At 34.6% G+C, this 23,116-nt stretch overlaps 3 protein-coding genes and 1 non-coding gene across 5 annotated transcripts; 1 reads left to right on the top strand and 3 right to left on the bottom strand.

Annotated features, from left to right (window-relative positions):
• Positions 1-1,077: 1,077 nt before the first annotated feature.
• Positions 1,078-15,174, bottom strand: LOC140756463 (uncharacterized). 2 transcript variants are annotated; one of them, XM_073091978.1, is made up of 20 exons: positions 14,858-15,174; positions 14,606-14,787; positions 14,350-14,428; positions 13,668-13,898; positions 12,576-12,715; positions 11,270-11,396; positions 10,872-10,980; positions 10,289-10,405; positions 9,858-9,961; positions 9,427-9,543; positions 8,774-8,899; positions 8,274-8,381; positions 7,139-7,309; positions 5,949-6,044; positions 5,323-5,429; positions 3,601-3,748; positions 2,773-2,874; positions 2,339-2,470; positions 1,678-1,826; positions 1,078-1,315 (listed from the first exon to the last, which is right to left on the bottom strand). In XM_073091978.1, the coding sequence occupies exons 1-19, from the start codon at positions 15,023-15,025 to the stop codon at positions 1,686-1,688; spliced, it is 2,505 nt and encodes an 834-aa protein (XP_072948079.1). In that variant the 5' UTR covers positions 15,026-15,174; the 3' UTR covers positions 1,078-1,315; positions 1,678-1,685. The 2 variants fall into 2 exon arrangements, with proteins under 2 accessions (XP_072948079.1, XP_072948077.1); XM_073091976.1 differs by lacking the exon at positions 1,078-1,315 and having other exon boundaries at positions 1,688-1,828; positions 2,341-2,470.
• Positions 4,106-4,176, bottom strand: TRNAG-GCC (transfer RNA glycine (anticodon GCC)). The gene has a single exon. It is a non-coding gene; the product is annotated as a tRNA-Gly (tRNA).
• Positions 15,175-17,428: 2,254 nt separating the features above from the next.
• On the bottom strand, positions 17,429-20,322 carry MrgBP (MRG/MORF4L binding protein). The gene is made up of 5 exons (XM_073092009.1): positions 19,792-20,322; positions 19,108-19,188; positions 18,727-18,834; positions 18,341-18,451; positions 17,429-17,904 (listed from the first exon to the last, which is right to left on the bottom strand). The coding sequence occupies exons 1-5, from the start codon at positions 20,141-20,143 to the stop codon at positions 17,795-17,797; spliced, it is 762 nt and encodes a 253-aa protein (XP_072948110.1). The 5' UTR covers positions 20,144-20,322; the 3' UTR covers positions 17,429-17,794.
• A 386-nt stretch (positions 20,323-20,708) lies between these two features.
• LOC140756355 (peptidyl-prolyl cis-trans isomerase FKBP1A) lies at positions 20,709-22,993 on the top strand. The gene is made up of 3 exons (XM_073091826.1): positions 20,709-20,867; positions 20,953-21,113; positions 21,685-22,993. The coding sequence occupies exons 1-3, from the start codon at positions 20,831-20,833 to the stop codon at positions 21,811-21,813; spliced, it is 327 nt and encodes a 108-aa protein (XP_072947927.1). The 5' UTR covers positions 20,709-20,830; the 3' UTR covers positions 21,814-22,993.
• The last annotated feature ends 123 nt before the right edge of the window (positions 22,994-23,116 follow it).

Genomic DNA, 23,116 nt, shown 5'->3' with positions numbered 1-23,116 from the left:
CCTACTGTCCCACTGCTGGACACCAATCTCATCTCAGAACAAAAAGGGTTCAGGTCACAGTCCACTACCCTAGGCAAGTGCGAATTGGTAGCCTTCACACAATTCTGGACCGTTTTTTAGAACTCCCAGGCGTGAAACCACTTAATGCGACCATAATTTAAAAAATATCCTACTAATAGTTCACTATTATTGTCACTGCCTACGGTTGTGATGACTCAAGAGGGTCACCAGCAAATAATCCAGGGGATGGCAGCAGGTATGTGGTTTTTGAATTTATAGGACAGGAGAGAGGGCCACTACTCCTCTTACCGACAAAAAACGGTAGAAATTCAACGTGTAAGGCGATTTTTTAATCTCTAGTCTTCGCATAGAGATTAAAACCTCGTCACCTATACAAATTATTCCTAGACAAGCAAACAATTGCGATGAATAAAAGTAATTTCAATTCGTTTATCTCTGTCATTACTCTACTATAACCGAAATGGGAATGTTATTTTTATTACCGAATTGTTGATGAGAATTTAATATGACTTACAGAAACTATTTTATAACCATAGTGTAATTCGTAATAACTGTGTAACATTCGTAATAAATGTAATAACTAAGACATTAGTTTCAACTTTAGTAATAAATCTCTTTTTATTCGTAATAGCTGTAATTTGGAGCTCAATAACAACAATTTTGAGTACGTGAACAACGTGCGCTAATGGTGGTTACAGGAATTACCATGAACTGAAAATAACTTTGTAGCTTAATGTTTTTATATAGTTTTTCGCACTAGCAAATATTAGAAAAGTAATTTGCTAAATAAACATAGAAAAGCATACGTAGTGGTACATGGTCATTATGTTTACCATAATGACAAAGTTATTTATCGGAACAATAACATAGGCATTATTGTTCCGAGAGTTATTTCTAATCCATAGACAAATGAAAGCTGACATAAAATAAATTATTCTTTAATTATTATAAAGTTTAAACAAAAATAACAAAGTTAAATAACGAAAATTTTGAACGAAAACAGTTAAATTATAAAATATAAAATATGAAAAGATTATATGAAATAATACAAAAAAGAACTATTTGTACACATTTATTCGTCAAATCCATTATAGTACACAGATTTCATATTTCAATCCATTTACACATTCATCAACATAATTTCAATGCAACTTTCATATAGTTCATATGAATAAATTGATAAAAATAATACAATATGTCTAATAAATTGCAATATAAAAATATGGAGCAATATAGTGCCGAGTTCTTCACATAATATTGAGATCTTCTCCATTTTGCCATAGATTTTCTGTATCTGAAAATAACAAGAATATATTCTATCAGACTTATATAAATATAATCATAAATTATAACAAATCTATGGTATCTAAATTAATTTTCACTTGGTTCAATGGCGAGGAAGAAAATTCGCGAAGAAACCTTTGTTCGCGCGTTGTCCACACCTTTGTTCAAAAAGTTTACAAAGGCGTATAAACACTACCAATTCATACTAGGCTAACATGGACTATGGCCTTAACCCCTCTTTTATTGGCAGTTAGGGTATGTAATAAGGACTAACTTAGGGTACATATATTTTAGAACTAGCTGTGCCCCTGTTTCTTTTTAACGCGGGTGAAACCGCGGGGCTCAGCTAGTAATTAATAAAGTAATACTAACATAGTGTGTTAGCTAGCAGACGTAGATGCACTTTTGCTCATCAGCTTCGCGACCATCTCTTGTACACGCTTCATCTCCTCCAACTGAGTGGTCACCTGGTACAGTCTGTTCTCTCTTTCCACAACTGTCTTCTCTAGTTGTTTTATCATCTGTGGAAAAAGGACAACTTAGTAAAATTTTAATAAACTGAAATACAACGCACAGTTTAAGCTATTAAGCTTAAGGCATTCAATCAACCAATCCGTTTATCATTTGACCAATCAATTACATAATAAGTAAATCAATGAATAAAAATAATGAATAAATCAATCAATGATCATGAAATCAAAAAATAATGAATAAATCAATAGATGATTGTTAGTTTTTAATTATAATGTAATTTAATTAAAATGTAGCAAGCGTTCAATCAATCCATTCATCAATGAATCAATTATTCAACGAATCAACGATCAATAAATGAAACAAACAAGCGAACAAACTAACTAACAAACAACCAATCAATAAATAACTACAGTAGACAATTAATTAGTCGACCAATCAATCATTCCAACAATAAATCATTCCACCGTTCAATCAACCAACGAATCCAATAACTAACAAACCAGCCAATCAATCAAGCACTAAATAATTTTTAATCATTCAATCAAACTATCGATCTCACAGAGTCCCGTTGCTCTATCTCCCGTCTTAATGCTGCATCAGCCGCAGAAGCTTCTTCAAGACGCTTATCCCGTTGTTTCACGCGTTCTTCGAATTTTATTAATACGCCCGCCAACTCGCTGTTTTTGCTCGTCTGCCCAATAAGAAACATGATAAAACTTTATTAATACATATTTTTATTTATTTTATTTAATAATTTTTTGTACACAAAAAGAAATTATATATAATTATAAATCCGTGTTCTATCGTACCAGAATTAAACTCTTTTTTTTTGTAATCCATTTATCGACAAGTAAAAATGTTAAGTAATTTGATTTAATTCACTATATAACAATCAAATAATATTGTTATATTATTATTTTCATTTATAATTTCGACCAGACTACTTGATATTGCTGCTATTATACATAAATTATATAGAATACAAATCCTCACCTGCTGTTCAAGTTTCTTCTGTAAAACTGCATTTTCACTGAGCGCCTGTTTCAATCTCTCCTCAGTTTCCCTTTCTTTTCGTTTCATTTCTGTTTCCAAAGTCTGTAAAATAAAATGTAAAGTGATTTCATTAAACATTGTATTATTAAGTTAGTTAGTTAAGTTAATTAAGTAGGTGTGTAAGCTATGTAAGTCCCCTAAATCACTCGAGATTCTTTAGCGCCAAAATAAAAGTGACATCTCATTTCTGATTTGCACATAACTTCGAAAAACTATTTAGAAAGGAATACATCAGTACTCTGATTTAGCCGCGAAATTCATTCTAGTACGCTCCTCTAAAACATGGAGATGTAATTTTAGTATTATTTAAATATTTTATAAGGATCAATTGGACTTTGGGTTCTGATCAGATTACAAGAATACTTAAAAATAAATAAATAAATAAAGCTTTTATTTATTCCTTAATTCTTACTAAACATGTCATCTTAGTTTAATTATTGATTTAATATAATTTTAATTCATTTAATACCTAATTTATTTCATTTATTTAAAATTAAAAAAAAATAAAAGAATACTTAAGGCAGACCGAAAATATGGCTAGTTCGTATATTTTTTTTTAGAAATTTAAAATGAGAGTCCACTTTGAGTTTAACCTTCCGGTTTTTTTTAGACGGAATGTTAATACATTTACATAATACTTTTACATCAACTTTATACTTTCTAAGGTTGCTTGGCGACCGAAAAAATCACCTCAACTCATAAGAAATTCTGGTAAAATAATAAATTTTATTTCATAAGGAAAGCGTTAGTGAACTTAGTGATACATACCGCGAGTTGCGTCCTGAACTCATTGTGCAAAGTCTCCTTCTGTTTCTCTTTATCCAATCTCTCGGCAGCAAGCTTCGCTCGGAAACCTCGCAGAGTCGTCTCCGCATCTTCCAACTGTTTGTGGAGGTCCTCTATAGTCTTTTTGTGTCTAAAAACAGGTGGTATTTAAAAATATTTTCCTTTGACAATTGTAATTGAAAAAAAAACAAATGGTATTAAATAGATAAATAGAAATAGATCGATAAGAAACAGTTGCAACTGATTTTCCTTTCACAATTAAAACAAAAAAAATATAAATATTTTTTACAAAAATAAATAGATACTACCAGATATTCAAAGTATTACTAAAATATTAACTAACGACAAACATACACTGGGCAGACAAAAATGTACTTTTCTACAGAAAAATAATATTTTATTCGCAAAACATACATATATTTTTTAAATAAATAAATAAAATATAATTTATATTTAAAAACTATAAAATAATAATAAGAAACCACGATGCATCGGCCGGGAATCGAACCCGGGCCGCCCGCGTGGCAGGCGAGCATTCTACCACTGAACCACCGATGCTTGTATCGATAATGATAAATTTTCAATACAGTATCAGCCTAAATACCATTTTTAATATATTTAAATTTTTAAGTTATATTTTGTATATTATTACAAATTTTAGAAAGCACTCATACAGATTCTATGTAAGTTAACCTAGTTTTATCAGCGGTTTTATCACGCTAGATGGCGCTGTTACCAAATAGTACATCATCATGAACTCATTACTGTCCCACTGCTGGGCACGGGTCTCCTCTCAGAATGAGAAGGACTAGGCCATAGTCCACCGCGCTGGCCGAGTGCGTATTCGTTCACATACCTTTGAGATTTTTTTTGTAAACCTCCCAGGTGTGCTGGTTTTCTCACGATGTTTTCCTTCACCGTTTAAGCTAGTTATAATTAATTTCTAATACGCACATAAGTTTGAAAAACCAGAGGTCTGGGATTTGAACCTCGGACCCCTTGATCGAGGGGTCGAGTTTCTTAACCTCAAGGCTATCACTGCTTATATGTACAATTGTGTTTAAATAGCCAACAACATTCAATTTTTGCACCAACATTCAATTTTCTTATCTTTCATCCACCCGAAACTCGACTAACAGGACGACGACTAACTTTTAATGAGTAAACCATAGATTAGTAAAGATTACTCACTCCTAACAAGAAAATGTAACCAGTTTTGACAATTGAAATTGAAATGAAATATATTTATTTTGTACAGGCCAACGGCGGCACTTACAAATTGTCAGTTACAATATTTTCTTAAACTACTACCGGATCAGAACGCGACCTCTACTGAGAAGATCCGGTAAGAAACTCAGTGGGTTTGTCTTTTTTAATTTTAAAAATAATTATTAATTTATAATAATTGTAATAATTGTAATAATTGTCACTGTCATCTATGTTCGTGTTTAAAACATATTTTAAAAATGTTATTTTTAGATCATTTACAAATGAAAGGATATTTCTCCGCACTTTTTTTTCGATTTCGGGTTTTTGCACCACTTAACTGCGCATGTCGGCATTGTTTCCGTAAATTACACCACAACAGCCATTAAATGGCTGACAGGATTGTCAGCCGTTTAAACCATTTAATGGCTTCCTTCAATTACAAGGCGGTGAGATATCTATACTTATCAGTTATCTATGGAGTAAACATTAACTAACCTTTCGTTTTGCATCTGTGTGGTGTACAAGACGTCTTGTTGGGACGAATTCGTCGCTTGCAACAACGCGAGAGCGTGCTGGAGTGACGCCATGTGGTCTGTTGCTCCCTGGTTAAACAAATTCAAAATTAAATACTTATATTTACTTTATTTTTAACTTTACTTCTTATTCATTTCGCCAACTTAAGTATTCTCATATCAAAATATATCATTTAGACTTATATTGATGATATTGATGATAAAAATAACAGTGATATAATAGTGATACGTCGTGGTAAGTGATAGGTGATAGGGCGTCGTGATAGGGGTAAAATTGCCAACTTTTTTTTTACAATATAGGAATAGCAGACGAGCATGCAGTCCACCTGATAAGTGGCTACTGCCGCCCAGGAACATTTATAATCAACCCCAGATAGGATTATATTCCTATCTGAGATCGGTCACAGAAGCGCCGCTACTTCTGAAAACCTAGTTGGAACGCCCCGGTGAAGTATGTCTCCCTTACCACACCCTTCAAACTAGAGCAGCGCTTAACACTGCTGCTACTAGGTAGAAATAGGTGTGGCGCTGGTGCCGCCGGAGTCGAACCACAAAGGATAAATATATTATTAACTTTTGGACATTTACCTGCAATGCCACCGAATGCGAATGCAATCGCTGCTCTAAGCACGTCATTTTGTATCCGTACAATTCCATGACGCTCGATGTTGCGATGTCCGATATCTGTACAAAAAAAAGACGTATTTTAGTGCAAATTTTGCGTATACAAGAATAAAATTTGTCAATTTATAAAATGCGGATATTGTGAAATAGCCATCTTTCAACGGAAAAGACTTTAGTTTGTCATTTATCATTTTTTCCCAGAATCTGATCCTTATCAGCGACACTATCAGATAGTACAATAATGGGGTTGTATTTTTTTTCAAAATCAACTCGTTCGATTCCCGGCTAAGGAAAAATATATTTAAAAAAGTAATTATGCAGTTTTAGTCTTTATCAAAATCGGCCTCGTAACTCCTTTGAGCATTTTTAGCTAATCCTTATAGTTTCGGATTTGGCCCTGAAGGTCAATTTTAAAAATTCACCTGTATACTTGTGGGCGGTGAGGTGTGTGTATGTGAGAATCGGTAGTCCTCGGAAGGCCACCTTAGAACATATTTCTAGATGCGTATCAATCACACGTATTCCACCTTAAAATCAAGTGAACATTTACATCAAATAATCTTTAAAAGTCCAACTTAAGGTCCATTTACATAGGCATAGACCATCATAGATAGTGCATCATCTAACGTATTTATAATGAGGCTACTGTATCGCTTTAGGTTAAGAAAACCTGTAATGATAGATGTAACGATACAATAAAATTCGACAAAATTCTCGTGTCACAATGTTAGTTACCTTACTCCTCTGAAACGGCTTTACCGATTTTTACCAAATTTTATATGCATATTCAGTAGATCTGAGAATCGGCTACTATCTATTTTTCATACCCCTAAGTGGTAGGGTTCTTCACCCTTACATTATTTTATTTATATGGCAACACAACGTTGGCTGGGTCAGCTAGTAAGTAAATAAACGCTTTCTACACTCACAGCCCCACACTAGGATTCCCTGTGTCGTGGGTGCCATGGACATACACATAGACAAATACACAAACACCCAGACCCAGAAGCAGAAATCTAAATTCATCATTTAGATATCTGTCTGGCCGGGGATCGAACCCGGGACCCTTTGCGCGTCAGACCGGTATGGTGGCCGCTCCGCCACGCGGGTCGTCAATAATAAATGAAGCTTAGCGAGCAAGGCCGCATAGATACCTTATTATTATGTAAAGCATCATTAAGCTTGGCGAGCAAGGAGTCCACAGCCAGCTCCTGCGCCGCGGTGAGGCGCTGCGCCGCCCACGCGCTCTCCACTTCACTGTTCTCTCGCGGCGATGCACTCTCCACGCTCACTTCCGATACACTGTTTAAAGTGGTACCAAAAACCTGTAAAGATATAGTTACATAGTTGATGTAATGCTACAAGAAGAAAGATAAAGTAATAACTCATATTTTTTTTATTTTTTAAAGTGGTAGAACCCTTTGTGGTTCGTCTCCGGCGGCACCACCGCCACACCTATTTCTGCCTAATAACAGCAGTGTTAGGCGCTGCTGTGTTCCGTTTTGAAGGGTGTGGTAAGGGAGACATACTTTTCCGAGGCGTTCCAGCTTAGTCCTCGGGGGTAGCGGCGCATCTGTGGCCGACCTCAGGTAGGAATATCTAATCCTATCTGGGGTTGATTACAGATGTCCATGGGCAGCAGTGGCCACTTACCATCAGGTGGACTGCATGCTCGTCTGCTACTCCTATTTATAAAAAAAAAAAAATAAGTAACAGACGAACACAGCAGCGCCTAACACTGCTGTTATGAGGCAGAAATAGGTGTGGCGGTGGTGCCGCTGGAGTCGAACCACAAAGGGTTCTACCACCTTTAATCTAAATCTTTAATTTAAATCGTATGTTATCCCCACAATTTGAATCCAATGATACCTAATGTCAATATCCGACAAGCCATTTGGGCCAGAGGGCGTCCCAAAGAATGTGGCTCATGCTTGTAGGATTTTACATACATACCCGAAAAACATTACCCTCCTCAGTCGGATAAAGTAATTAAGTTGTTCATGTATTTGTCGTACATTTTCGAGTATAGATAAAACCCTATCTTTATTGAGTTAACACTATTCATCAAAATCGATTACACTATCATAATATAGGATAATAGTTTAATCTATTTTGGAAGTCCATCATAATATCCATCAAAAACCGGAAGGATAAGACACAATTTGGCTGCAATCCTTTCTATCAAGATAACAATCGGAACCAACATACTCTCCGAAATGCTCTTTATAGTTCTCACTTTGTTATTCCTCAGATTTGCCATATTGCAGATGATTTCTATCAACAAAGTACCTGGTTCATTTGATCAGAGGGGAAACAGTGGTGCTTGATCAGTTGCAACACCTGTCTCCGTCGCGTTCCGTTGCCACTAGTTAGACCCGTACACAGAAGCTTCCTAACCTGAAAATAATTAACCAAAGTGATTAATTTTATTTTATTAAAATGTCATTGATAACACATTTTATATAACAGATTCCTTGAGGATTGTGTGTCATGGACATATATAGAAAGACAAATATATAAGGACAGAAATCAATATTCGTCATTTATATGTCAGCTGGATAATAGTCGGATAGACTAGGAACCATAATGACCTACAATTCACAACTTCGCATACTCCATTTTATATCTTAAATACAAAAAAAATTAAATTTCACCGAAATCTTATTTGTCTGAATATAATGTACCACACTTATATATTTTTACACTTTATATTTTGTTATAGAATTATTACATGTAAGCTAATTATAATCCATTAGAATGATGATGAAAGTATGAAAACAGAATGTCACCTGATGGTGTGCCAACAATCTGTTCAATGCAGCCTCCCAATCTCTAGAGAGGGGTGCTAGAGTGAGCCCCGTGCGACAACCAGTTATAACAGCTTGTAATGACGTCTCCATTCCCACTGGACCATTCTGGAATAAATATATACACAAATTGAATAAAAATCTAATATTAATTTTTGAAGTCAACAAGTGCAATGTAGATTTGTTCAGGTCTAAATGAACTATAATTAATTTTGTCAAAGCTTTCCAAATGAAAAAGCGCACTAATTATGTACACACTATGTATAATATATGAATATATTACATTTATACGCAAATATAATATGAAGTTTAAATTCTTCGTCGTGATTAGTAAAATATATTTTTTATTCATTAAAATAAATTTTCACTGTTCAAACAAGTAATAGACACAAGTAAACATTAAAAATAAATGATGTGTCACATCAACGCGCGCAACTACGTACAGTCCGCGTCAAACTCCTAGTCCGCTCTGAATTTGTTGCGAGCAGTCATACAATTTGCTTCCATTTCTACATTCAGAGCGGACTAGCAGTTTCACGAGAACTATACCATGATAAATTACTACTCCAATCTGTTCTCCCAAATATGCTTAAAGAAGAATACCTTCACAAAACCATAGCACAATTAATTCTTACTTGTGAAGTATATTGTAATACACTGTACAATGTGTCTTCAAACGAATCTGGCGTTACTTCTTGTAGCACTCTCTCTTGGGTCTCGCTCGATTCACACAACGCACCGACTACTTGCAACTGTAATGAAAATAATAGTTAATTGAAATTCTTAAAAAAATCAGTACCATTGCTATAAGTTGAGTTTTTATGATGTAGAAGTAGCAGACGAGCATGCAGTCCACCTGATGATAAGTGGCTACTGTCACCCATAGACATAATATATAATAAACCCGAGATTAGATATAATGTACATTTATTATGTAATTTACAACAATATGTATTATAAAGCAAAAATTTAATAAGCAAGGCTATTAAAAAAGCTACCATATTATTTAGGTGAAGGCCTATGTGTCACAATGGATTAATAAGGATTTTTAAGGATTTATACATACCCATTGCAACCCTGCTTTTCCTGGCTCCAGAGCCGGTGGAACTAACAGACCTGGAAGGCCATCGCTGATAACCGATATCAATTCCTGTGGCAGCCTACCCTCATCTGTAAAAATAAATAAATAAAATATATAGTTATAAAATAAATAGATGTCTGAAATAAACACATTTGCCATTCTAACTCTTGAATACTAATCGAAGGACGTAGTTAGATACACAAAGAATTTGATAATGCAAATAGTTATCAAAATATAATTTCAAAGCAATTACTATCTCCCTAATCCATTATGTTACAATATCATATATGACCAACAATATTTTGTCTTTAGGAAAATGCTACATAATATTATAATTTCTTTATCATATATTATGTAAGAGCTATAAGGATTCAGTCACTTGGGAATACCAAGTTATCATATAAAAGTTACGTTACCTTTATACTGTGACACTATAGCAGCGAATAGCTCCAACGACTCCGGCAAGCACACACGACTCGCCTTCATACACACGCAGACCAGCTGACAGTGGTGGCATCGCAGGGAATATATATCTGGAATTCACAGAACACATTAAAATTTAAAATGTATAACATACTGCCAAGTCAAATTTATTTTTTCTCAAATTCATTGGCATAAAGGAATGCGTCTAAGGTAATTTTGGGTAACTTTATGAGTATTTTGCATAATATGATCTAGTGGTACCTCTCATTCAGAGAGGAGACCCGTGCACATGAATTGTGGGATAGCAATAGGTTTATTTTGAGGAGGAGGAGAGTGTAAGAATATAAAAAATATGAGAGCAAAACACTCAACAACTCTATCGTAAGATATTTTTATCAATAGAAGGTCAATTCATATGGGTGAAACTGGAGACAGAAACTTGTATCACATATGTATCTGTACATATCTACTATATCTGTTCAATCACAGCCGCATAGACATTTTGTAATAACTGTTTAAAACTTATTAAGGGTGATTTATTGGTATATAAGGGTAATACTAATACTTGCAACTTACCTAAATTAACGAGTACAGTGAGAAACTTCAATACATTCCGAAGACAGCTGACTGCATTCTCCGGTTCGCCCATGTCGTCTGGTGCTATTTTGCAAAGATCATCTGTGTCCTTAAATAAAGTAAAAGATGAAGAATATTGATTAAAATGTGTCTCAATCGGGGAATCAGAGGTTCAAATACTAGGTATCTCGGACTTTCAAAGTATTGCGCATATTATTACTGAATTATCAGTTGCTTTAATAATGCAAGTAAACCTCTTGAGAACACTAGCATACCCAAGAAATTGAAAACAAAAGTTTTCAATGAGGAAAGATACATAAAGCAGAGTTTTAAAAATAGTTCTTTCAGGTATGTGAAGTCTAATTTGCACTTAGTAATAATTACAATTGAAATCTCACCTTCAAAGCCTCCTTTAACGCGTTATTAAAATGTGGATAGGAGAGTACGTAACCACGTAGATTTTCGTCATTGCATAGATCGTTGATGAATGTGTACGCGTGGAGTAGTTGCGTTGCATCTCTTTCACTGAAAATATACGCAAATATAATTTGCTAGTTTTTGCCCGCGGCTTCGCCCGCGTTTAAAAGAAAATATTGTGACATACTAACATACATAAATCTGAAAATTCGTACCTTCATTGAAATTACAGTGGCGTTATCTGGCGAAAATTGGTCGTACCAAATCTGAACCCTTCGTGGGCTCATGGACAACAAACAACTTTGCTAAAGATCCTCACTTGATCAAATGCATAGTTTACGATTCAATCCCTACTAATATCGATTAAAATAATCGACTTTTTTGTCCAAAAGATCGATTCTCCGATTAATCGATCTTAGATCGTCATCCCTAGTTCCCGTGGGATTTCCGGGATAAAAACTATCCTATGTCCGGTCTCGGGTCTCAGTTTATCTTTGTACATAATTTCATTAAAATCTGTTCAGTGGTTTAGGCGTAAAGAAAAGACAACCAGACAGACAGATAGACCGACAGACAGACAGAGTTACTTTCGGATTTATAATATTAGTAAGGATAGTAAGGATTACTTAACATGTCCACTTGATGGTAAATGGCTACTGCCGCTCATCTGTAATTAACCCCAGATAGGATAAGATATACTTACCTAAGGTCAGCCACAGATGCGCCGCTTATCCCTGAGGACTAAGCTGGAATGTCTAGAAAAAGTATGTCTCCCTTACCACACCCTTCAAACCACAATACAGCAGCATTTAACACTGCTGTTGTTAGGCAGAAATAGGTTTGGCGGTGGTGCCGCCGTAGTCGAACAACAGAGGGTTCTACCACTTGCTTAAATGGTAAAGAAATACACAAGACCCGCACACGTGAAAATTCTTTAAAAAAATACTCAAAGCCAGGGCCGGATTTAAGGGAGGGCATCCGGGGCGGCAGCCCCGGGGCCTCCACACTAGTAAAAAATATATATATACATATTTTCCTTTGATATTATTTTTAGCTGTTTTACCTTTATCTACAGTACTTTGTACAAACATGAATACTAGAAGAATCTACCTCATTTCACAATAAAATATTTATTGAATAACTCAACTGAAAAAATTGTTCATTTTATTCGGAAAATAATTTGGGGCCAGGGGGCCTCCACTCCTTTGTTGCCCCAAGGCCTCTAAATCAGGCCCTGCTCAAAGCCTATTTATAATCTCAATATGTTTTATAACAATGAATACTAACATAACGGCCATCTTGAAAGTGCGCATCGTACAACACAAGTAGCTGTGCACGTCAGGTTGTCTGATGGCTCCCGAGCCTCTGGTAGCACCAGAGAGACAGAGGAGTAGTCTGCATACTTCCACACCACCGTAACCTCCTTCCTGAAAAAAGTTAAATTTACATTTCTCACTTTTATCTAAAAAACCCAAAATTTGTTGCAGTGAACAATAAATAGTCTGTAAAAGATTATAGTTGGTTGCAACGAGTACAGATTTTAAGCACAAATAAGTAATTAAAGATTACTATCATAGTAGTATTTAATAATTGGCCAAGTGCAAGTCAAACTCGCACTCAGAGGATTGTGTATCATCAAAATATTCACATTTTTATTTTTAGTAATCATTGTTATAGCAACCACCCTTATACATGCTCTGTAAAAATTTCAAGTTTAGGAGATAGAGCCTTGTGACAGACGGACAAACAGCAAAGGGTTCCTTTTTTATATCATTATATTATGTTATTACATTTTATTATGTAACGGGTACTCACAATATGCGTTTTATATTGCCACTGAGCGTCATTACTTTCCTCGTTTAGTAAAAGAAGCAATAGAAATCAAGAAATATCCTAGGAACTTCAAAAGAGAAGATGGTTTTAAGTTAGCCAAACGTGGTTAGTTCATGCAAGTCACAGATAGTGCAAAGTACGGTTCATAAGGATATTGTTAGTGTTGTGTGTCATGATATGAATCCTAGAAAGAAAAACGAACTAGACGTAGGGTAGATAGATTAATCTACCACTAGTACTTGTCAACGGTTTCTCCCCTCCATCTCAGTTTCGCCGTGACCACGATCCATGCAACTAGGTCGAAATATCGGCAATATAAAAAACGCATATAGTGAGTACCCGTTACATAATAAAATGTCTCAATTCCGCGATAATTTTAGTCTAAAATCATATAATGAAATCACCCAAGACCCAAGACATATATTTTTAATGACTGTTATCTAATGATAACAACTGGGCATGCATAAAGCATGCACCAAATTTATGACTATTTTAAATTAGTTACGATCTCTTAAGAAGCAAGGTATACAATAAGAGACAACATACCTTCAGACTAATCAGATGCACAACAAAATCTTTAGTATCCACAGTCCGCATCAAAGCATAAATAGCCGGTAGATTCCCATAGCACATATTGACGAGAACCGTAAGAGATTTATGACCAATGGTCCTATGCTGGGGTTCTGTCATTGGCTGAGTTATCCAGTCTGTGAGCTGCTTCATTAGACCTGATAGATATGACTCCTGCCAACTGATTTTAATTCCATATGATATGTCCTGAAATTACAGAGGTATAGAATTTTACAGTGGTATTAAGAACTTTAAACCAGAATAAAGCAACGTAAATCCAACTCATTAGTACACACAAATATTTTAGTCCTCATTAACCGATTATAGTCCACATAAAACTACTAGTCCACTCTGAATATGGAAATGAATGGCATCGCCGAAGTAAATTGTATGTCACCTGCTCGCAACAACTTCAGAGCGGACTTACAGATTGGTGCGCGAACTATACTTTCCTATTGCTGGGAACAGATCTCTCCAAATGAGAGGCCATAGTCTGCCACTCTGGCCATGTATACATACACAGGCTTACAGGGCTTTAGAAACCTTTGAGAACTTTTTTTTAATTAAATCAGGGGAAATCACCAGAGAGTGGACTAGTAGGGATTAGAATTAATGACAGGAAATGTAGGAGGTAATATAAAATATTCAAAAATCCAACCTGCATAACTGAAAGGAGTTTAATTTTTTTATCGTTTGATATTGTATCCGACAATAACCTAGTCAGTATTGGCATAAATCTGTAAAAAATAAATTATTACTGAAATATAGTTTAACTTCAATGTTGTTATAATTTAAACTGTGTTCTTTACATGCTCGTGATTGTATGTAGGTCCTAAATATGGTACCATTGTCACAATCATTTTCTTAAAACAGTGTTAAAAGTACTAGGAGTTCATAAACTAGTAAGAACTTACTTGTAAGTATGAGTAAGTGCGTGTCTAGCGCTGGGCTCGATTGCAGCTCTTGCTAGAACCGCAACGCCGGCCCAGTGGGGACCTCTACCATCGCACATCACTCGCCATAGCGAGCTGAAGAACGCGCAAACTTCTGATCGTCCCGGAGAAAATATAGATAAATCACACGAGGATGCTATGAGCTGTAACAAACAGTGACTTTATTCTCGGTTTAAAATACATTAAAAGAGAAATGTATGTAACAATACTCACGCCTAAGTAACGCGTCATTAAATTCACAGCGGATTCACTGTGGGTCGCTTCGAATTCTCGCGCGGCGGTCACAAAAGCCTTTAAGTTAGAAAACTTTGTTCCTTCCGATGCATTGCTGTTCCAACACTCGGCACCGTCGACTTCCATGTTAACAGAATTATCTACCATACAACGTTGATATAATTTACTTTTTACTAATAAATAAATTCAAAAATACGCCTCACAAATATTGCAAATATTTACAAAAATAAAATTGAAATATATCACACAAATTCAACTTCAACTGTTTTTCTGTTGACAACGAGGTTGACAATGACAGTTTAAACCATTGGTCGGTGTAGCATGTTCAGAAAAGCGACATTTTTATTGGTCGACACGGATTGTTTACGTTATACTGACCGGTGATTGGACAGATTGAAGCTTGTGCTTTCTGGGCCATCAATATGTACTTTTTCTTGTAGCATATTGTTATTTTATTTTAAATAATGAAAACTATATTATGTATAATATACTGTATTATATTCTAAAAAAATATGGACTTAGAAAATAAAGCGTATAAAAAATATATGGAAATTAGATATTAGATACCAAATAACGTAACGATTCTAAACGTATATGTAGAGTTGACAACAGACAGCAGTGACATTGTAGGGATGTCGGAAGTGAGAAATGTATCGGTATAAATTAAAATATCAATATCGTCATCAATATATCGAATTAAAAATGTCGACATTTATTCCTACGATCTTCGTTCGAAAACTAATGTTTTTGTTTTTGAAGTTTTTAAACTAAAGTTGTGTGCATACGCGTATACTCTCTGCGGTTACCGAGTTCCCGATCTGTATGTCAGTTATTTTTTTAATTTATTAATTTACATTTTACTTATTACATCACCTATCATCATCAAAATATATGATCATTGATAGTCCGTTGTTCTTTCTGGCTGACGCTTAAGTCGAAAGTTATCGCATATGGACGGTTTTAAGTGTAAATTGATCAATGATCAGGTTGTAAAATAAAACTCAAACATTACATGAAACAATTACAATTTATTAATTCATGTTGTCTTAAATCTAATTAGATAATTTCTTGAAGTTTAAAACATTCATTTCAGAACTAGTTTCGAATTTATTTCATAAGAAAATTCGCAATAAAAATTGCGTATACAAAATGTTCAAAAGTAAAACTGCTAGTCCGATCTGAATATAGAAACGAATCGCGTCGCAATAGCAAATTTTATGACTACACCTGCTCGCAACAACTTCAAAGCGAACTAGCAGTTTGGCGCGGACTTTTTTTTTATACAGCTAATTTCAACAATTTTTTTTTCTGAACGTATTTATAAATACGATTAATTTTTTAACCCTTACACATTTATATTTTATATTTACATTCACTGGGTGCGTACGACATATAATACACTTCTTCCGACAGAGATTGACATGCAACAAAGATAAAATTTTAACCATTCTTTTTTTCTCCTAATTCCTGTTACCATATTATAAAATGTTAAAAATTTTTGATATCACTTTTTTCGATATGATAATATCCTATCGTTAACCCTGTCTATATCAATATTTTACTTTTTAAACTCAAACGTTATATCAATTAGTATATGCTCCATACAATGTGATTGATTGTGTCACACACATTATCATAGGATACATTGTGGAAAGTTGTTGCAAGTCAATCTCATAATAATACATATCAATCATAAGCCTAGATATTAAAATAGACACCTGTTATTATAATTGTTAATAACAAATATGATATGATATAACTTTATGAAATTTTATCATTGGTTTTACTGTGGTATAGTCCACGCCAAACTGCTAGTCCACTCCGAATATAGCGTCGCAATAGCAAATTCTAGATATTAGCAGGACGAAGACGGCACGGGAACCCCCCGGCACCCTCCGCTGCCCGCTCTCACCCGCGGTGACATAACGCAGTTAGTGTGCCCTTACGTTACGTAGTATATACTAACTAAACCTGCGCGCAACAACTTCAGAGTGGACTAGCAGTTTGGCGCGGACTATATCTATGTACTTAATTACATTAACAGAAAATGTTTTTGTTGCATTAAAATCTAGTTGGCTGCATGGTATTTAATATTAATTAATTATATTTATATACTGTAATACTAAAAATAAGAGGATTTTATTTGAAATCTTGAGATTTCAAATAAAATCCTCTTATTTTTAGTTTGAATATTAGAAACATAAGGCTAATTTTAATTAACTGGGCGAAAGTAACACCAAATCTATGTTTTATTAACACCCGTTAGTAATAACGAATCTTTACTGATTTTTTGGCTACCTAACATCGAAATTTTATAATTTGATAAAAAATCGTTAAGACTGATTATTTATTTTTAACAATGGGTGTAAGACAAGTCATTAATAAAACAATATATAAAATACTAAAAGCATTCTAATAATCATTGAGGGTAGCATGTATTTCATTTCCACCAGGGAATTGTTATAAATAAAATTTAGAAGTATGGTAATACACATTTTAAAATGAATAGGATAAATATCCAGATAATAGAAAAATCCCTTCAATGTTCAATGTCCTTATCGCTGTTAGCTGAAAAACGATTTCAAATTGTATTGTGCTTGTACCACAACTTTGTTTAGGTCAATAAAGTATAAACAAATAAATAAACATGTTTATGAGAATAAAAGAAAATTACGAACCGTTAAAAAGCAAATAAGAGTCAATGTTTCCTATACTAGCAGACTAAAACCTGTTATAATATATAAAATATACAACACAGTCAATTACACCAACACATCGAACAATCCAAAGCACCGCACCACCGTATTAAAAGAAAAACTCGGTGACCGCGGCCAACCTCCGGTTGCTCCTCCGCTGGGGGTACGTACCCCACCAGGGGTGTCAGAAGTACTGGTGGTAAGAGTGAGCGTGTGAATGTCACATGCGTCGCCGCTTCGCTGGCGCCGTGGCAGGTGGGGTCGAAGTATTGGCGCGTCTGCGGCCGCGACGGGAACCGCTCTCCTCGTCTAATGATGGTGAATCCCAAGCTGAAATGGAAAAATAGAAAGAAATAAAACAAACTTTACGTCGAAAATACACATCTTAAAAAAACATACAAAAGAATAAAAAGTAAAGATGAGTTCATCTTCTGAGGTCAAGATAAGTATCTTAGAATACTTTCAATTGGTATGTATAGTAAAGAGAGTAGGGTAGGGTAGGTGAGGTTAGGTTAGGTTGGTAGGTTAGCAATGATAAATCGTCTTCCATGAAACACATGTGTTTGTTACTTAATTGTTTTTATTTTAAAATACTCTATTTATTGTGTCTAGAGGTTTTTGGGTCAATCTATTGAAGTGGAACTTATAACTACAATGAAGATTATAATTATGCAATACAAATGGTAACTTGGAGACAAAGTCAACCTAATGTTAAATATTAAAATTTTATAATTGACTGTATATTAAACCTGAATTTGATATTTACCTGAAGAGCTTGTTTTGGCTTTAGACCTCTCCTTCTGTGATGTAGATTTTCTGCTACTGGAGCTTTCACGAGGCCCAGATGCGTTTGAATCCCGTGAATCTCTTCTACGATCTATAAAATTTCAGTAAAATTAGCTACAATTCTAGCAGTAATGCAGCTTTGACATCATTCATTTTGTAAAAAGATAGTTATATGTAAAGAAATGAAAAATATTTTTCCAACATACAAACAGACGAATGTTTAGCTTTTATTTCTTATAACATATAATCCATCTTAACTTTATCTAACACATAAAACAATTGTTATTAAATTACTTTGTTTCAAGTGCTTACAATTCACAAATTCAAATCTAAGGCGATTTTTAAGAGCAGAATGATTATTCTTACCATAATCCTTTTCAGATTTGATACTCGGTGTGTCTGTAGAGGCATGGGAACTGCCACTTTCTTTGCGTGTTTTAGTGGCCAGAGCGCTAATGCTGTCTTTTCTTCCAGCTACAATTAAATAAATTGTTACAATACTTATTTAGTGGTGAATAAAAATTTCCAAAGGTGTGTGAAGTCTACCAAGTCATATTTGGCCAGTGTGGCATGACCTTAGCCTCGAGAGAGGCTAAGGTCATGCCACACTGGCCAACACTAATCGAGAGATTAGTGAAGAGACCTGTTCCCAGCTGTGGGATACTAATACTTTTGTGTTGACAGCATTTAAATATATTATATAGCATTGTGTTTTTTAAATAAAATTCGTTTTGAGGAATATGTTACCTTTTGGAGTTCCATCTTTGGATGTGGTGCCCCTAGAATTGCTTCTAGGCGTTGAGGGCTTCGGTGAAGGACTTCTACCATCTGTAAACAGAATTATTTATTAAAACAACATTACTATGAGACCAATGACATTTGAGGGTCATTGCATTGCTATCCCTAAGTTGGAATGTTTCTTTTATGTCTCCCCCTTACCAAACACTTCAAATCAGTAAACAGCAGGGCTTAACAGGGCTTTACTGTTATAAAACAGCAGCATCACCGCCACACCTATTTCTGCCTCATAACATCAGTATTAAAAGCTGCAGTGTTGTGATTTAAAGGCTGTGTGAAGTGAGACACATTTTTCCAAGGCGTTCCAGCTTAGTCATGAGAAGTAGCAGCACATGTGTGCTTCAGGTAGTAATATCTAATCCTACCTGGGGTTGATTACAGATTTCCATTTGTGACAGTAGCCACTTACCATCAGGAGTAAACTTAAGACGTTTTTGTATTATTTTGCAGTGGACACAGTAGTGTATAAACTGCTTGCTTATACACTTAAATATTTAGTTTAAATTTATTGAGCCGTATGGTATACCTAAATCAAAATACGATAATTTTTTACTAACATGATCTTACTTTTAAATTTATTATTCAAAATTTATTCAAAAATGTAATAGTATTTTTTTTTTCAAATAAACTTACCTTCACTATCGTCAGCCAGTATAGATTCCTTCAACTTCTGTTTGATCAGCGGACCAAAATCATTTTCCGGTAACGCAAACGGCATCTCATGATTGGGAAATGGAATAGGCTCGGTATCGTCCAACAGCGGCATATCATAAAGCGTGTCTAGATGCTTCCATATGTCATGGGTTGAGATCTCTTTGGTTATCGAATTAGTCAACTTGTCCCAAATACACACCATGTGGAAATGTTTGTTTATTCCCACTGGCTTGTGGTTCGCCATCGCATAAAACAGTTGGATCTCCATGTCAACATCCCACTCCATCGTATCGCCCGGTTTTGAGTCGGACTCCTCCTCACTTGAAACCATTTTGGTCAAATATTATTGTAGAAATGCTAATTATCAGTTAAACGAAACAGTTTTCCGTTCTTGTATTTTATTAGATTTGATAGATAAACCGATTTGTTACCCATTTGTGCTGGATGCGCAAAATAAATACGCAACAAACAACGCCGGTAAAATTGGTTTTTATTTTTTATCTGAACAACGAACTTCAACTTGACAAATGACATTAACAGAGTTGATCACAGAGACACAGAACACCTATACTCCTAACGGAGAAGTTGATAGCTTGTACAGATAATAATGATTAAATAACTGGTTTTTTTTACATCAACATGATCAATTTATGTAATAAATTAAATAATAGAGTTAATAAAATTTAGTTCAATGATTTATCACAGTTAAAATATATATGATCTTATGTATGTTTTTTTTTAGAAAAAATGTATTTTAACTTTAAACATATTTTTATATACCTATATATGTATAATATAAGCGATTATTTCCTAATTAATTAATCAGTACTGGCCGCATTACGGCATTTTTAATAATGCAAAAATTCCAATTATTTTTTAAATAAACTACCCAACTGTCACATTTTTTTCCTGTCAAACAACCGTTGTCAACATTGTTTTAGTTTTACGTAAAAGATATTTTTCTCTTGAATTTACTTTTACTGTGTGTTGTTCTTGTAAACTTATTATTTTTTGCATAATGGGTGTGGATGTTGAAACTCTATCTCCAGGAAATGGTATGGTCTTTAACACCCTTAAAGTTGTATTGCCGTAGACGTCTCCAAAGAACTACCCCTATTTCTACCCGTATTTTGTTTACAGGTACCACATACCCTAAACCTGGACAAACTGTTGTAGTACATTATACTGGTACGCTGCAGAATGGAAAGAAGTTCGACTCCTCAAGAGATCGTGGGCAGCCGTTTAAGTTCACTCTCGGGAAAGGCGATGTTATTAAGGGATGGGACCATGGGCTAGCTAAGGTAAGTCTTAATCAAAGATACTCAATTATATAGAAGCAATAGACCAGTCCTAGGAAGGAAAAATGAAGTCCGAGATTATCAATTGGTAATAATTCAATTTTAAATAAATGTCAATTTAATATTAGCAACAGCTTTGGGGTATTATTTATATTTGTGTGAATGACCCATAGAGTTACCTAATTCAAACAAATAGATAAAATTTAAAAATAAAAAAACATATAATGAGGGAGTTATGGGAGCTGGGCGTCGAGGAAATAATTGCAGTCTATTTTGCGAACAAATTAAATTTTTATTTAAATTTAAACACAACTTGTAACAAAATTAAAAAAATATTTGATGTGATATGTAGACTCACTTTCCGCGATGGAGGTGAACTGTTCCCATGGTGGACGGCCACCTGCACGTGGGACGCGCCTCGTCAGCGTTGACCGTTCCGCGAAGACACGATGCAGCATGAGAACGGTGTAGGGCTGGCGCGATGCATCCTTAACGTGTAGGGCTGTCACTTACACGTAACTAGGGTGTCCTCCAAATGTTGTCTATTATAACCTGGTACTTTTTACCATTACAGATGTCAGTAGGAGAGAGAGCTAGACTGACCTGCTCGCCAGACTTTGCTTACGGTTCGCGAGGTCACCCCGGTGTTATTCCAGCGAATGCTACTCTAATCTTTGATGTGGAGTTGTTGAAAGTTGAATAATTTGTGCCAGTTATAGTTCTTCTATCTCATGAAGTCCGTTGGGGTTCCAGAGATGTCTTCGTAAGTGAAACGCTAGCAAAGCTTCGTGATAAATGCCAGCTGTCATACCTCAGCCCTGAAACAAAAACAAAATAAGTTATTTATTAGACAATATCCCTATAAACTAATATACATTGTTTATTATTATTATAAGCACATCATGTACCAGGCTCGGACGGACTTTGTGTGAAGAAGAACTATATTACCAGTATATTACCAGTTTATTGATTTAACATAGTATATTGATAGTTTAACATTGTTTTCTACGTATCACATTATATCAGTCAGTATTGATTCGGTTTGTGACTTAATGAGGAGTTTTTAATTGGGTGGGCTGAATTAATTTGAAACCTTTATTAGCAGCTACACGTACGACATAATGCTTAATTTTATTTAAATTAATAGATAAAGTTTGACATAGTGCATATAGAAGTTAGCGAACAATGGACAATATGATTCCTCTGGAATCCTATTGACTCCAATATGAGTGCATAATTCACAATATTCTTGACGAGAATATAGATATTCATTGTTTTGATGAACTTTGAATTATATAAGTCATATTCCTCTACATGCCTTTAAAATGTTATACATATATAAAATAAAATATTACATAATGCTAAAACTTTCTTATGTAATGGCATGGTGGCAAGTACGGCTACTGCTCAGAAGTTCCCAGCATCATACTTAGTCATGTAATTATAAACTAGAACTAGAATAGCCATTTCTGATCAGACTACTGAGTTTAATACCATAAGTTCATGCTAAAGAATAAGGTTCAGTTCACACAATTGAAAATATTGTCTATGTTTATAGTCTATGAATGTTATTGTTTGTTTTATTATATCTACATAGAGGATAGTATGCATTATTGTTGCATTTGTTTTGAATATTATGTAATTCTTAATGTTAAATGTCTCAAAACTTTTATACTTAATGTATTGGGGAGAATTTAACGAGTACTCATTGCCTTAAAATTAATGTTAGGCTTAATTTATTTTGTCACTCATTTGTATTATGTTAAAATAAATTTATACTGTAGTCAATTGGTGTTGAAAAGTATTAGGGTGTATTCAGACTAAATGTATTGTCAACAACTGACTGTGAAAGAATTTTATATGCATAAAATTTTCTGCTTTTCTATTTATATTAAACTTTTGTTTACACTAAGCAGACAATATATGGCTCTACTTTATCTCGCAGACGTGCACTCTTGGCAGAGTGGTTGTGGCATTATGATGGCAACTGATCAGTCATTGCAGCT

This window comes from Epargyreus clarus, unplaced genomic scaffold (assembly GCF_041222505.1).
Source record: "Epargyreus clarus isolate Ecla_fem2 unplaced genomic scaffold, WU_Ecla_fem_2.2 ptg000035l, whole genome shotgun sequence".
NCBI classification, from domain to species: Eukaryota; Metazoa; Arthropoda; class Insecta; order Lepidoptera; family Hesperiidae; genus Epargyreus; species Epargyreus clarus.
The sequence above is the reverse complement of the archived record's forward strand: the minus strand, read 5'-3'. Positions and strand labels throughout refer to the sequence as shown.